The following is a 15799-nucleotide window of genomic DNA, read 5'->3' as shown; positions in this document are numbered from 1 at the left end:
TGCAGTTTGTCCCCGGCCCTGGTTGGTCGTGCGGGTGGCAGCCACTCGATGTGTCCCTTCACGTCGATGTTTCTCTCTCTCTCTCCCTTCCTCTCTCTCCCTCCCACTCTATCTGTACAAAAAATGGAAAAATATCCTCGGGTGAGGATAAAAAAAAAACTATATGCATGTATTAGTTTGATTTTTTAAATAAACAATAAAATGAAAAGCAAAACAATGGCAGGGGGACTCTGCCAAAATGTTCAGCAAGCTACCCCACTGACCCCCGTGCTGCCCAGGTCCCTGGAGCCTGCGGCCCTGGGCATCTCCGGGAGGCCACTGCGCCGCCCAGGCCAGCTGGTCCAGGCCAGGCAGCGCCGGCGTACGTCCACTCTACTCAAAGAGATGAATGTTCTGAACCCTCTGGGAGCCAGAATTTCACACTCCAGGGTGAAAACGATCAGAAAAGGGGGCACAAAAACACACCAGGGGTGGGAATTATTTTTTTCAGTTGTACTTCATCTTTCTCCCTTAAGCATTTTTGCAATATCCAAGGTGAGCATTGATACCTTTTTTCTCCTTGTTATGAAAGCCCTGCCTACTTAGCAATTTCTGTCCAAATGTTAATGCACATGTCCTTTGACCCAGTATGGCACATACAGTTCATCACCTCCCCGCCTCCGAGCATCCTCTCCTGTTTGTTTCCCCAGCTTCTCTTGCAGCACCAGTTCTGGCCAATGAGGCAGGAATGGAAGTCTGCAACCTGGCCGGTTTGGCTCAGCGGTTAGAGTATCAGCCTGTGGACCAATGAGTCGTGGGTTCGATCCCGGCCAAGGGCAGGTACCTTGGTTGCGGTTCATCCCCAGCCCTGGTCGGGTGGTGCGGGAGGCAACCAGTCGATGTGGCTCTATCACATTGATGTTGCTCTCTGTCTCTCTTTCTTCCTCCCTCCCACTCTATCTGATGATAAATAAAAAAATATCCTCAGGTGAGGAATAAAAAAAATTAAATTAAATTTAAAGAAAGAAGGGAAGTCTGGGAGGGGCAGTTTCTGGGAAAAGGGCCTCCATCATTAAAAGAAGAGCATCATTTGAGATAACTTTTCAAGGTATTTGGCTATTTAAGGCAGTCTTGTCACCACTGTCCTCTATACACATTCTCTTCCTGCTGTGACTTCTACAGCCGCAACAACCATCCCCCACCCACAAGGTGACTGGCACAAGGACAAAAGCCAACACTGATGGTGGTGGAAAAGGGGGGAGTGGGTGTGGTCATCAGGGCTGTGGCTGAGCTGCCGAACCAGCCTCACTGCTTCTCTCCAGACTCGATGTGAGAAAAGTCTGTGTCTTTACTGGCCAGGCCACTGTGGGTTGGGTTTCTATGACTTGCAGCCCAACAAATTCCTAACAGATAACTTGAGAATTACATTCATCCTTTCATTCAACAAATGCTTATTGAGGGCCTACTTTCTTGCTAGGCTCTATTTTAAAAACTAAAATGCTGCTACTAACAATGTACAGTACACAGATGTACCTGCAAAAGTCGGCCAAGATTCACAGGTACAAGGATACTAATGTCGAAAAACGGATGACTCATTCAATTAGCTCTTTTCATGGAGTTCTATTAAAAGAACATATGTGATGACAGGGAATATTTCCAAGATACAGAATATGATCCATTTTGTATACATAAAAATGTTATTTTGTAAAAATTACCTTGGCCCCATGAACCTGCGAACATCCCCTCCCTACAGTAACGCTACCTGGAGGAAACAAACCTGCCTGTCCGCGGGCGAGGGCTGGGCCCGAGGAGGGAGGTCCAAGGTAGGGACATCCACATGACTATAGTAAAGTAGCCCCTCAGCCCAGTTCCATCCCCAACCCACGTGCTCTGATAAAAGAAAGGTCAGCAGCCCTGGCCAGTTCGGCTCAGCGGTCAGAGCGTCAGCCCGCAGACCAGAGAGACCCGGGTTCAGTTCCCACTAAGGTCACGTACCTGGGTTTCAGTTTGTCTCCCGCCCCGGTTGGGGTCGTGTGGGTCGCAACCAATGTGTGTGTCTCACATCAATGTTTCTCTGTCTCTCCTTCCCCCTCTCTCCCTCCTATCTGAAGATAAATGCAAAATAATTGTCCTCAGGTGAGGATAAAAAATATTTTTAAAAAAAGAAAGGTCAGCAGACCCAACAAGAGGCCTGACTACCCTACACTGAAGTTTGATAGTGACATCTATGGCAAGTCACCCCAAGTTTTATCTTCCACCCCTCTCTCCCCCAGCCACACCCAACCAGCGCCCATTTGCAGTGTTCTCAGAAAGAATGGGTCACCTCTCCTTCCCAGACAAGTGCCATAATCTCACAGCCCTGCTCAGACCCCCTGCTGTCTTTCTACATCCTGGTCCCCAAGCAGCACAGACAAAAGGGTCAGCACCAGCCTTTATTGGAGACGAGAAGCACCACACGCCCGCTGCCCAAGCCCAGGGCTGTTTCCTATGCTCAGGGCGGCGGCAGGAACAGAAGCAGAGCAGGAGGGCATGAGAGCCCCTGGAGTATCACAAGCCCAGGACGTCATCCTCTCCTGGCTTCCAGGACAAGCCCCGTGGAGTCACCAAAGAAGCTCAGGACAAATCAGGACAACTAGGGCACCGGGGTCGCTGTGAGAAGAAGAAACGTCAAGTCACAACTGTGTCCTCCTGGCTCCAGCTTCCCAGTGTGTTTCCCCTCCACCCGAGAGAACCTGGCATGTATCGCTCTCAGAGGCCGTAATTGGCTCCCTGCTTCCTAGACAACCCAGTCCAAACTGGCACTGAAGACGATCATTCAGATGTCAACTTTGTATCTCCTGTTATAACAGCAGCCTATCTGTTCCTTTCCCTACTCCCACCCCCCACCTCCAACCCAGCTCCCCAAGCACAGCACATACATTCCACCCTCTGTGCTTTTGTTAACAATCACCAAACTGCCTGTCCAGCATGTTCCCTGGGCTGTCCTCCCTTTGTCACAGTCTGCCTCACCTTTAGGGCCCAGGTCAAATCCTACGTCTAGCAGAAAGACCTTCCCAAGGAGCCCCACCCAGTCTGAAAGCCTATAGGCCCAGGCGTGAGGTTCTGGGATATGTGCTCTGGAACACAGGGTCTTTCTCTCCAGCCACACTTTCCAGGGCAGAAACTTGGCCTTGGCCTTTTCAAGTCCCTACCCAGCTCCTAAGCCATGGCTTCACCTATAGCAGTGAAGCCCATTGTTTTTGAGGACACTGGACTATACTCACCTAATTCGGATCAGACCTGATGGTCCAGTTGGGGTTCGTGGCCAGCCGGGACGGCAGAACTGGTGGGACACAGAAGCGGCCACAGCCTGACTTGCAGCACTTTTCCCCGGCTCGACAGTTCTCATCCATCATGCAGCTGACCATGCACAGGCCCACCAAAATGTTTGGACAAACACCGCCCCGCCCTGTGGGGAAACAGGCACAGGTAGAGACAGGACGGTCGGCTCCAGAACTCAGACCTGGGGAATCCCAGCAAAGCCATCACTGAACCAAAGATCTAGCTGGGAAGCCTTGAAGCTGGAGGATCTGAGAATCTATAGAGTCCCCAGAGAGAAGCTGGACCACACTTTTCAAATAGTGTCCTTGCCTGGCCAGTGTGGCTCACTAGTTGAGCGTTGACCTATACACCAAGAGGTCGCCAGTTTGATTCCCGGTCAGGGCACATGCCCAGGTTGTGAGCCCAGTCCCCAGTTTGAGGGCATGCAGGAGGCGGCCAATAGATGTTCTTGCTCATCGATGTTTCTATCTCTCTCTCTCCCTCTCTCTTCCTCTCTCTCTAAAATAAAATTTAAAAATATATATGTAGTGTCCTTCTGGGAGTTCCCTAGAGGTACCTCAGAGTTTGACCCTCTATAGGCCTGGGAGTGGGGCTGGGTGGAGGGCAGAAGGAGCAAGGGCCCCAGACCACTGCCCTCTCCCCTATGCTTGGGCTTCATAGTGTCACGTCCTCAGGGTGGCTTCTCTGCCACCCTAGACCAAGTGTGTGCTGCTTTAGGCTCGTTTCATCAGACTTTATTATAATTCACTCATTTGTCTACCTTCCCTGATAGGTTATGTGGTTCACAAGGATCAGAATCTGTCCACAAGCCTTGACCATTGCCTAGGAATGTAAATGTTGTCCAAAGACAACCTCCGGGCCAGTGATTCTGAAGTGGAGTTCCACGGTGCCCAGCACAAAAGGAGTATTCAAAAATATGTATTTGTTCAAAAAAGAAATCAGATCGGGAATGCTTTTATCTGCTGCATATATGTTGCTTCCAACTGAGACTTCACTTTGGAGGTGGGGAAACTTTGTGCTAAGAATTAGGTCAGAAAATCATGACCTTGGGCAACGTCTTCATTTTCCAGATGAAAAAACTGGCTCAAAAAGAGGGGTTGACTTACCCAAGGTCACAGAGTACATCCACAGCAGAAGCAAGACCAGCAGTCACACTGCCTGTCGTCCAGCCTAGGCATTTTTCCTGCTACCCCACCTGCCTTCGCCTACTTCTGAACGCCAACAAGGACCCCTGGCCCTAGGAGGAAGGGTTGCTTTGGGATGAGGGGCCCAGGAGGACAGGAAGGATGAGAACTGACTCCTCCCAGAAAGGGAAAGACAAGAAGGCCACAGATGACTCTCTCCCAAACTGACTCATGGACTCAAGGAGCTGTCAAGGATTTCGTCCCCAAAATGTCAACTTACCTCCAGTAATGTCTCCGCGGCAGGTGTGACCACAGCCAGTGCTACAGCATTTATGCCCCTGGGGACAGGACTCATCCCCATCACACAGCTCCTCGCATGGAAGGGGGTCGGCAGGACATTCACCGCCAAACTCTGCCATAGAATCAAAGTATTGGGGCCCGGAGATGCTCTAGCCCAGTGGTTCCAGCTTTTATTATTTTTTTAATCCTCACTCGAGGATATTTTCCCATTGGTTTTCAGATAAAGTGGGAGGGAGGAAGAGAGAAAAGGGGAGAAAGAAAAACATTGATGTGTGAGAGAGACACCTCCTGCAGGACCCCAATCAGGGCCCGTGATCAAACTGCAACCTAGGTACGTACCTTTGACCAGAATCAAACCCGTGACTCTTTGGTCTGCAGGTCGAGGCTCTAACTGCTGAGGCAAACTGACCAGGTCTCCAGCTATTTTTACTGTGACTCTTGAGTACAAAATACATTATTCACAGTATCCCACATGTATGTTAATACGGATGTATGTTTAAAATGTACATATCTAGGACTTCCGGTCAAGATGGCTGGTAGGTAGCCGCGGTCTCGCGTCCTCCCACAACCACATCAAAGTTACAACTAAACTACAGAACAACCGTCATTCAAAACCACCTGAAATCCAGCTGAATGGAAGTCCTACAGCTACGGAATTAAAGCAGCAGCCACATCCAGACTGGTAGGAGGGCGGAGGGGACGGGCTGGTCCCACACCCACGTGTGGCGGATAAAAATCAGGAGGACACCTCGGCTGGGAAGGTCCTCCCTGAGGACTGAGGGGTCCCCCTCCCACACCAGGCGCCCCGCTCAGGGTTCCAGTGCCAGGAAGAGAGTCCCCATAACTTCTGGCTGGAAAAACCAGCGGGAACTGAGGCTCAGGGAGGCTGAGGCGGCTGGAGCCCCAGGCAGCTCCTTATCGGACTCTCTCCCTCGGACTCTCACCCTCTAAGCTTGGAGGGGAGACAGCTCGAGGGGCGCCAGAGACATACAGGGAAGAACTGAGCTGGAGCGAGGGCTGGAGAGGGGGCTTTCTCCAGGACAGACGTGCTGTCAGAGGCCTTTGTTCCTTCAGTGAGCTTTTCCCTGGGGCGGCAGACAGAAGCCATATCTGGGCCTCCAGCAACCTGGCTCACACTGGTAGCCCCGCCCTGGTGACTCCCTGAGGCCCCGCCCCATCCAACTTTCAGGCCCACCCAAGCTGTTGCCAGTTGCTTAACCATAGGATTGGCCTGTCTTGGATCCTGCTTCAGGTTTTTCCTAAATTCTTTCAAACAAGCAGCATCTGGTCTCAGATAGCCCCATACCTCTCGTTAAGTAATACACAGAAACAAACACAGAGAGGCAGCCAAAATGAGGAGACAAAGAAACATGTCCCAAATGAAAGAACAGAACAAAACCCCAAGAAAAGAACTAAGCGAAATGGAGATAAGCAACCTAACAGATGCTGAGTTCAAAACACTGCTTATAAGGATGCTCAATGAACTTAGTGAGAACCTCAGCAAACTTAGTGAGGGCCTCAAGAGCATAATAAAGGACCAGTCAGAAATGATGGATGCACAGTCAGAAATGAAGGAGGCATTAACTGAAATAAACAATAATTTACACAGATTCAATAGTAGAGTACGTAAATCCAAGAAGCAAACCATCGATTTGGAATATAAGGAAGCAAAAAACGCCCAATCAGAACAGCAAAAAGAAAAAAGAATCCAAAAATATGAGGACAGTGTAAGGAGCCTCTGGGACAACTTCAAGCGTGCCAACATTCGCATCTTGGGGGTGCCGGAAGGAGAAAAGCAAGAACAAGAAATTGAAAACCTGTTTGAAACAATAATGGCAGAAAACTTTCCTAACTTGGTGAAGGAAACAGACATACAAGTCCAAGAAGCACAGAGAGTCCCAAATAAGATGAACCCCAAGAGGTCCACACCAAGACACATCATCATCAAAATGCAAAAGGTTCAAGACAAAGAGAGAATCTTAAAAGCAGCAAGAGAAAGGCAGCTAGTTACCTACAAGGGAGTTCCCATAAGGCTGTCAGCTGATTTCTCAAAAGAAACTTTGCAGGCCAGAAGGGAGTGGCAAGAAATATTCAGAGTGATGAAAAGCAAGAACCTACAACCAAGATTACTCTATCCTGCAAAACTGTCATTTAGAATCGATGGCCATATAGTTTCCCAGACAAGAAAAAGTTAAAGGAGTTCATCACCACCAAACCGTTATTATATGAAATGATGAAGGGTCTTTTTGAAGAAAAAGATAAAATATATGAACAAACAAAATGGCAATGAATACATATCTATCGACAATGGAATCTACAAACAAAATGAACAGGTAGAACAGAAACATTCTCATAGATACAGAGAACATTTTGTTGGTTGCCAGATGGGAGGAGGGTTGGGGGAATGGGTGAAAAAGGTGAAGGGATTAAGAAGTACAAATTCATTGCTAGACTGACAAACTTCAAAGGGAAAGGGGTTGGGGAGTGGGAAGAAATAAACCAAAGAACTTATATGCATAACCAATGGACACAGACAATAGTGTGGGAAAAGGTGGGAGGGGGACGGGAGGGGGGAGGAGGGGGTCAATGGGAGAAAAATGAAGAACTTCTGTAATACATTCTACATTCAACAATAAAGATTTAAAAAATAAAATAAAATAAAATGTACATATCTAGGTGCATTCATTTATATGCAATGCTGATACTTTATATATATATACTCTATTTCTCATTTCCTTAATTCAGGCCATAAACTACAAAACTCATTTCAAGACTTGCAGATTGAAAAACAGTGTTGAGCCCGGCCAGTGTGGCTCAGTGGATTGAGCATCGTCCCATGGACTGAGAGGTTCCGGTTCCATTCCTGGTCAGGGCACATGCCCAGGTCGAGGGCTCAATCCCCAGTAGGGGGCGTGCAGGAGGCAGCCAATCAATGCTTCTCTCTCACATTGATGTTTCTATCTCTCTCTCCCTTCCTCTGTCTCTAAAAAATCAATAAAAACATATTTTTAAAAAGAAAGAAAAACAGTGTTGAGGTCTAACGCCTTTCCGACTGTAGTAGACATCTACACTGGTGGCCCCCCATGAACCTCACCTCCTGGGATTCACGCCCTTGTATAGCCCCCTCCCAGATTGTCTCTGGGCTTGACCATGTGACTTGCTTTGACCAACAGGACTTCAGCAAGTGTGACCATGCAAGCAAAGGCTTGGTAAGCACTTGCACAGTGAGGCTTGTCCTCTTAGAACTCACTCTTGGAAATCAGCCACCGTGCTGTGAGCAGCTTGGGCGAGATAGACTGCAGAGCCATGAGATGCCCATGCAGAGCCTGGATGCGGAGAGGCGTCCTGGGCACACCAGCCACACTTGAGCTCCCCAGTGAGCCCCCAGCCACATGCGGCTGTATGAATGACCTCAGTGGCGCCATGTGGGTGTAAGAACTGCCCTGCTGCCCTGGCCGGTTTGGCTCAGCGGTTAGAGCGCTGGCCTGCGGTCCGGAGAGACCCGGGTTCGGTTCCCGCTAAGGGCACGTACTTTGGTTGCAGTTTGTCCCCGGCCCTGGTTGGTCGTGCGGTGGCAGCCACTCGATGTGTCCCTTTCACATCGATGTTTCTCTCTCTCTGTCTCTTCCTCTCTCTCCCTCCCACTCTATCTGTACAAAAAATGGAAAAATGTCCTGGGGTGAGGATTAAAAAAAAAAAAAAAAAAAAAAAGAACTGCCCTGCTAACCCACACTAAGTTTGGGGGTGGTTTGCATGCAGCAATAGATAACCGAAACACTGGTTAACAGAACCCTGGCTTTGTTCTGAGAAGCAATGAGCCCAGCCAGCTAAAATGATTTGCTTCCCCATATTTCCCGGTAACTAGGGGCGGCCACAAAAGAAGACAGCTGGGCCAACTTTCACACTCCTGATGTAAGGACCACACCCTTCCAATTGCCTCTCAGTTCTGTCTTCTTCCAGTGCAAAGACAGAGACAGACAGGGAGGTACAGCAGCCTTCTTTCAACCAGGAGGCGACTAGTAGGAGGAGAAAGTCAAGGGTTCCAAAGAGAATGAGAAAGAGCCTCATCCTTGTTAGCATCATGGAGCTGCCACCCCAGCCCTTGAACCTACTTCAGGACTTCTTGTTATGCAAGAAAAGTGAACCCCTATTTGGTTAACTTTCTGCCGTGCATACACACTTCACTGCCTCTATGAGATCATGAAACTCAGAGAAGAGAAGGGGCGTGCCCAGCGCCAAAGCAGGACAAAGCCCAGCCTCTGGGTTGGCTGTGAAGCACTCTCTGGGCTGCCCCACCCTGGGAGCACGCAGGCACGGAGCCAGGTCCTGGGGGCAGCCACACCCAAAGAAGTCACATCCAAACCAAATCAACTCGCCATGACTCATTTATCTCCATGTTTATTTCAAGTTTGTTGTTTTTTTTTTAATGGAAAAAAGTGACGGGCAATTAAAGGCTTTGCAGAAAACCAAGGCAGGACTGGCTCAGTGCCTCTGAGTAAGGACATGTGAGTACAATTGCATATGGCTGGTTCCAGGAAGTCTCTGTGATGGAAAAAGCAAGCGTTGGCCTCCAAGAGAACATGGGTAGCTAAACAATGGGGATAGAATCACCCCGCAACCTAGGATTTTCCCGTACAGCTCCTGTTTCAAATATTCTATGCCGTTGTCAGATCACATCAAAACCACGTGTCTTGACATTTTATTCAGAAAAGATGGTCACTATAACCACCAGGTGTACCTCTCCACCATCTCCCGCCTGCTTAGCAAACTCTAAAGTCCATTTAACAAAGAACAAAGCCTTTTGTCCCATAGTTAAATCGCACTGGTGGGAAGAAACCCAGCAGCATAGACTTCTCATGGGGTTCCACCCTGAGCCCTAGAAAGGGGGGCCTGGGGTAGCTCACTTCCCAGATTTCACCAGGTTGCTGAGCTTGGCCCTGAAGTGACCAGCACCCGGAGCACTCTGTACTGGAAGACAGTACAGCTTTGGTCTCTATGCTGGTCCCGGGGATGAGGACAGTTGCTGGTAGAAAAGTAAAATTCCAAGACGTTTTATGTCCCCCCAAAATTCGTATGTTGAAACTTAATCCCCACTATGAGGGTATCTGGAAATGGGGCCTTTGGGAGGTGGCCAGGTCAGGACAGTGGAGCCCTCATAAACATGTGAGCCCTTACTGCCCTCTCACTACGTGAGCCACAGCAAAGAGACGTCAGTCTATGAACCAGGAAGCAGGCCCCCACCGCACACTAAGTCTGCCTGCACCTTGACCTTGGACTTCCCAGCTTCCAGAATTGTGAAACAAATTTGTTGTTTATAAGCCACCCCATCCATGGTATTCTGTTATAGCAGCTCAAACCAACTATGACATTGCATTATCATTCTATGAGGTAGATGTCTTTATCATCATTTACAGATGACAAAAGTCGTTCAGAGATGAAAGGACTTGCCCAAGGCCACACAGCAAGCAAGCAGAGGCGCTAGGATTCAGACTCAGGCTCAGACCAGAACTGCCTCATGGGAGCAGGTCCTAGCATCTGCCCTGTGCCCTAGGCAACCTGATGGTCCCACCACCCTACCAGACAGAGTGGCATAGGTTATGGTAAACCTCTAGTAATAAGAGCTCAGGAAAAGCAGGAGTTGTTCGTAGCCCAGAAAGGAGAGCTTCCTATGGAGCCGAGTGTTGCAACCAGCCCCACTGAGTGAGTGTCCAGCCCTCCTCTAGGACCGGAACTGTAGAAAAGTAGTTAACCAACACAATAGCCAATATCGCCTTTCACCGGACTAGGAACCCCACTCAGCCAGAGGGCTCTGGAAGGTCACTATTCTAGCCTGCTAGCTCCAAGCAAAGAGGAAGCCCCATCTGGGCTGGCCAGGACCCAGAGCTGCTCACAAAAGTAACTTGCCAGGGTGCCAGCCTCATCCTTAGCCCCCACAATGCTGCCATGAGCTTCAAACACTGGGCAGATTGTACCAGGTCCTACCAGCTGGCAGTGAGTGACCTGCCTGAGACAGATTCCCAGGCTCTGGTTCCAGAGCTGGGCCTCAAGAGTCCTGGCAAGGAGTACAACCCTCTATTCTCTCTTACGGGCAGGCTGCCCGAGCGCAGGCTGAGCCAGGCGCAGCAACGCCACTGGGTGCGGGGAAGGGGCCTGCTACCCGGGGAGGTCTGGCTGGAAGGAGAGGTCGTCACATGTTGTGAAGTGTCAGGGTCTCAGGGAAGAAATGATCAGGGGAGGAGAAAATAATCCTGGTTCTTGATAAAACGGGCTGGTTAGAAGGTGTACCCTGATGAAGCCCACCTTAAGAGGCAAAAGGAAGAGAACTACCATGTAGTGAGGGTCAAATACTTTATATCCTTTGAATCATTACAACAACCTTCAAGGTCTATTCTTTCCATTTTACAGCAAAGGGAACTGAGGCTCAGAGAAGCAGAAGAGACTTGGCCAGGGGCCCACTGGCCAGTAACTGGTAAGCCTCAGGCTTGAACCCAGATCTCTGACAACCAAAAGCTACGCTTTTTCATTGTAATATGCTGCTATGTGTACTCGGATGGTTCCGATTCCTTTAGAAAACAGAATGAAATATCCCAGTTGAGATAGCAAAGAAGGTAATAAAATAATCTAGGCATTAACTTTATAAAATATGTTTTTATTGATTTTTTAGAGAGAGAGGGAGGAAGAGAGAGCTAGAAACATTGATGTGAGAGAGAAACATCAATGGGCTGCCTCCTGCACATCCCCTACTGGGGATCAAGCCCGAAACCCAGGCCTGTGCCCTGACTGGGAATCGAACCAGGACCTCTCAGTCCATAGGAAGATGCTCAATCCACTGAGCCACATCCTCAGGCTCTAGGCATTGACTTATCAAGAAATACTTTAAAACTAGAAAACACCTTGAAATACACCAAATACACTTGGAAAATGGGAAGACATATGATCCAACATTGTAAAATCGCTGGTTCTGCTTAAGTTAAGGTATATATCTAACACCTCTCCAGTAAAAGAAGCCTCAGCATAGGAGGTTGGGGAGAATTGACAATATAATAAAATATATTTGGAAGCACAAGCAAGCAAAAGTAGCCATGACGATCTGAAACAAAGGGAAATGAGAAAGGACCAGCCATGGAGACATATCATCAATGTCTAATGCTTTTTGGGGGCCTCACAAGGGAATGGGGAGGAGCCAAGAAATAGAGAAGACAGTTTTGTTATTTCTACCTCCGAATTCTCTCAACTGTGCTACCTTTCTTCACCCCACTGCCACCTCCCTAGTCTCACTGCACCCCATCAGGAGGGAGGGGGAGAGAGAGAGAGAGAGAGAGAGAGAGACATCGATGTGAGAGAGACACATTGACCGGTTTTCTCCCGCATGACCTGACCAGGGCCGGGACGAACCGCAACCTTGACCCGAATGAAACTCGAGACTCCTTGGTCTGCGGGCCAACGCTCTAACCGCTGAGCCACACCGGCCAGGGCTAACCACAGCAGCTTTCTTTCTGTTTCTCAAGTGTGCAAGCTCCTTCCCAGCCTGCAGACTTCTGCACTGGCTTCTCTCGTCCTGGAATATTCATCACACCCTTGACCTGGCTAACTTCAACTCCAGGTGGCAGGTTAAATGTCACTACCTCAGACAGGCCTTCCTTGACCACCCAGTCGAAAGTGAGCACCCCGTTATTCTCTCTCAGCACTTTCACTTTCCTCCGTGTCCTTGGCAGGTTTGAAATTATGTCTGTATCTGCATGCTTATCTGCTGAGCCTCTTTCTCCCCACCGGCGATGAGCTCCATGAAGGCAGGGGCTGCTCTGCCTTGTTCCCCACAATATCCCCGGAACCCATCACTGGATCCGGCAAATAGTAAACACTCAATAAATATTTGTTAAAGAAATGATGTAGAGTCCTGGCCAGTTTGGCTCAGCAGTTAGAGCGTCGGCCTGCGGTCCAGAGAGACCCAGGTTCGGTTCCCACTAAGGGCACGGACCTCGGTTGCAGTTTGTCCCCGGCCCTGGTTGGGTCGTGTGCGTGACAGCCACTCGATGTGTCCCTTTCACGTTGATGTTTCTCTCTCTCTCTCTCTTCCTCCCACTCTATCTTAACAAAAAATGTCCTCAGGTGAAGATTAAAAAAAAAAAGAAAGAAATGACGTATAAATGGACCCTGTAAGAGGAAGAAGAAATCCCTCTCAAACACCTCTTTACCAGAATCAGAATAAAATAGGACCTGTTTTCAGCAGGAGAGAGACAGAGGAGACACCGAGAGTCAGAAGCAAGCGAGTGGGGAAGTGTGTGCCCCCTTGAACAGGTAGCAAGATCCTTTTGCTACCTCTTTGCAGAATCTCAAGCTAACATTTCCATAGCGAATACTGCAACTGACAACAGGAATGGGAAATTACCCAACAGCTTTCAAATCTGCCTGCAAATGCGGATATGCCAAGATTTCCCTAGGCCACACCCCACACACCATCATGGCTTGGGTACCCTGCGTGGATCCTTTCTTAGAAAAGATCTCAGGATATAGGAGGCACTTTATTGCTGTTCAGAGTAAAGAAAAACCAACAAGATGGTGTGTGCAAATCTGAGAGAGAAACGAGATGCCAAGCATAGCATGGAGTATGGCGGAGTCTCTTACCCAGCCTCTGTTCAGAGATGGGGACGACACAGCTCTTTCTGCAGCCAAATGAGCAGCATTTCTTTACACCTGGACATGTCTCATCAGTGATGCACCCTTTAAAGCAGGACTGTTTCTGAACGACCCTGGGACAATCTCCTTTCCTCCCTGTGGAAGAAGGGGAGACAGCCACAAAAAAAGAGATCATAGTGCTCAGTGACACCCATAGGCATGGCAGTCCAGAAAATCAGTCCAGAGGAAGAGAGCTTTGTTTAGGACTCTCCACCCTGGTCTTAAAGCAACAACGAAGATAACAGCTCACATTTACTGTGACATTTACTGAGTTTATCTTGGGCCAGAAACCTCTCATCTGATCCTCACAACAATTCTGTGCAATACAAACAATTATCCCCATTTTACAGATGAGGAAATTGAGCCTTAAACACTTAACACTTTTTTTAAAAAAAAAAAAAAACTAGTTAAGCCCAGCCAGTGTGGCTCAGTGGACTGAGCATCAACCCGTGCACCAAGAGGCCGCCGGTTCAATTTCTGGTTGTGGGCCCGATCCCCAGTGGGAGGCGCGCAGGAGGCAGCCAGTCGATGTTCTCTCTCATTGACGTTTCTATCTCTCTCTCCCTCTCCCTTCCCCTCTCTCAAATCAATGAAGGAAAAATATTTTTTTTAAACAATTATTTAAGGCTTAAGAAGGTCTGCCAGGCTCTAGGGTTTACTCCTTTCACCACGACCTTAAACAGCTTCCCTTCACAGCTCAGCCTTCACAAGAACCCAAGTTCAAAGCAAAAGACAGAGATAGTCAGTCACATGTTCTTTCCTGATAGAAGACGAAGAATTGGGGTCACTGAGTGATTAAAGAGACCCCAAAAGGACAAAGAAGAGCTGCTCTAGGCAAGCTAGATTTCAGGAGCCAATGCAGGAGGCAGGAAGCTCTCTGTGTCTATCTAGCCCAGAGGCAAGGTCAGAAAGCACACTTGGATTTTGCCCTCATATCAACGTACCCTGAGGAATGCCTGCTCGGCAGACCCGACCACAGGCTGTGCTACAGCACTTCTGCTCAGCCGGACACGATTCATCCCCCTGGCACAGATCTTTGCACGGGTTCTTGTCAGGAGGGCATTCTCCTTCTTTCACTGCAAAAGGTATCACGCGAGGTTGGGGTCACTGGCCAGGCCCCGAGAAATGGGAATGGAAGCCAACTGTACTTCAAGAACTCTCAGCCTCTCCAAACACTCTTATCTAAGTATCTCTGCAACCACGTTGCCCTCCACCCACACAACACCCCAAACACACACACACACACACACACACACACACACACACCACGACTACTACTAACTAAAGGACCAGCCATTCTGCAGATAAAGAGAAAAAGGCTGGGGTGATTCTGTTCTCATTTAAGAAACTCTAGGGAAAAGCCAGACTGGAAGTCCTATCTCCTTGTCCAGAGAGGGTAAAGAAAGCCAGGAAACCTACCCTGGCTGTCCCAAAAACCTATGCATCCAGTCCTGTCCTACAGAGATGACCATCTCCACAAACGAGGCCCTTCGCTCTGGGAGGAGGCAGTCACTTTCTGTTACTGTTAGCCAGAGATCCCCAAATGATAGCTCACCATGCTCCCCTGCAGTCACCCAGGACGTCAGGGACCCAAGAGTAAGAAGTGCCTTCAGGAAGAAGAGGCAGCTCAACATGATGATGATGCCGAAAGTTGAGAAGAGAGCTCAGCTCAGGCCAGAGGTGTTCACCTTGCCCAGAGTATCACCTGCGAGAAAGGCAGGACTAGGAGACTGACCTAGACCCAACCCCAATGTCTTCCCTTTCACAATAGTCCCCAAGGACAGCTTCTCCTGACAAGAAAAATGATTGGTTGCTGGTGTGTGGGAAAATTCCTGGAACTGCCAAAGGGCACACGTGATGGTGGTGATCAAATTCTGTAATGCACAATACACAACACCCCTGGACAATGATGACAAATCTGGGAAAATGGAGGGTTGGCCACTGGAGCCAGGATCAAAGAGAGCTCTAATGGGCCTTGGAAAGACACACAGACATTATTTAATAAGAAAATAACCAAAGCTAATAAAATGCACTGTGGTTTCTATTCATCCTGGCAACCTAGAAAACAGAGAATGGAACAAAAGCTACAAAAAAAAAGCCATATTTGAGTGTGTTCAGTGTAATACAAATGCACCAAAACACACATCTTGGTCCCTCTGGCCCCCACACACAGGCCATTCTTAGACAGTAGAAGGTTAGTTGGCAGAACCCCAAAGAATACTCACTGTGATTCAAGTAGTCTAGACCACATATACGCCTTTTATTTATCTCTTCTTGCTCTATTTCTTTTCATTTTTCTTTATCTATCTGCTTATGACTTTGGCCAGCCATGACACCTAATAGTGTCCACTGGCACTACTTAGCCCAGTGAGGTTTAAGGGCAGGGAATATTCAAGACT

General features: G+C 48.6%; 1 protein-coding gene across 1 annotated transcript; it reads right to left on the bottom strand.

Moving 5' to 3' along the window:
- Positions 1-2410: 2410 nt before the first annotated feature.
- Positions 2411-15098, bottom strand: WFDC3 (WAP four-disulfide core domain 3). Its single transcript, XM_036245651.1, has 6 exons — positions 14956-15098; positions 14345-14476; positions 13350-13496; positions 4705-4836; positions 3243-3427; positions 2411-2628 (listed from the first exon to the last, which is right to left on the bottom strand). The coding sequence occupies exons 1-5, from the start codon at positions 15032-15034 to the stop codon at positions 3243-3245; spliced, it is 675 nt and encodes a 224-aa protein (XP_036101544.1). The 5' UTR covers positions 15035-15098; the 3' UTR covers positions 2411-2628.
- Positions 15099-15799: the final 701 nt, after the last annotated feature.

The sequence above is a fragment of the Molossus molossus genome, unplaced genomic scaffold (assembly GCF_014108415.1).
Source record: "Molossus molossus isolate mMolMol1 unplaced genomic scaffold, mMolMol1.p scaffold_m16_p_6, whole genome shotgun sequence".
NCBI lineage: Eukaryota > Metazoa > Chordata > Mammalia > Chiroptera > Molossidae > Molossus > Molossus molossus.
This window is presented reverse-complemented; position numbering and strand designations above follow the sequence as displayed.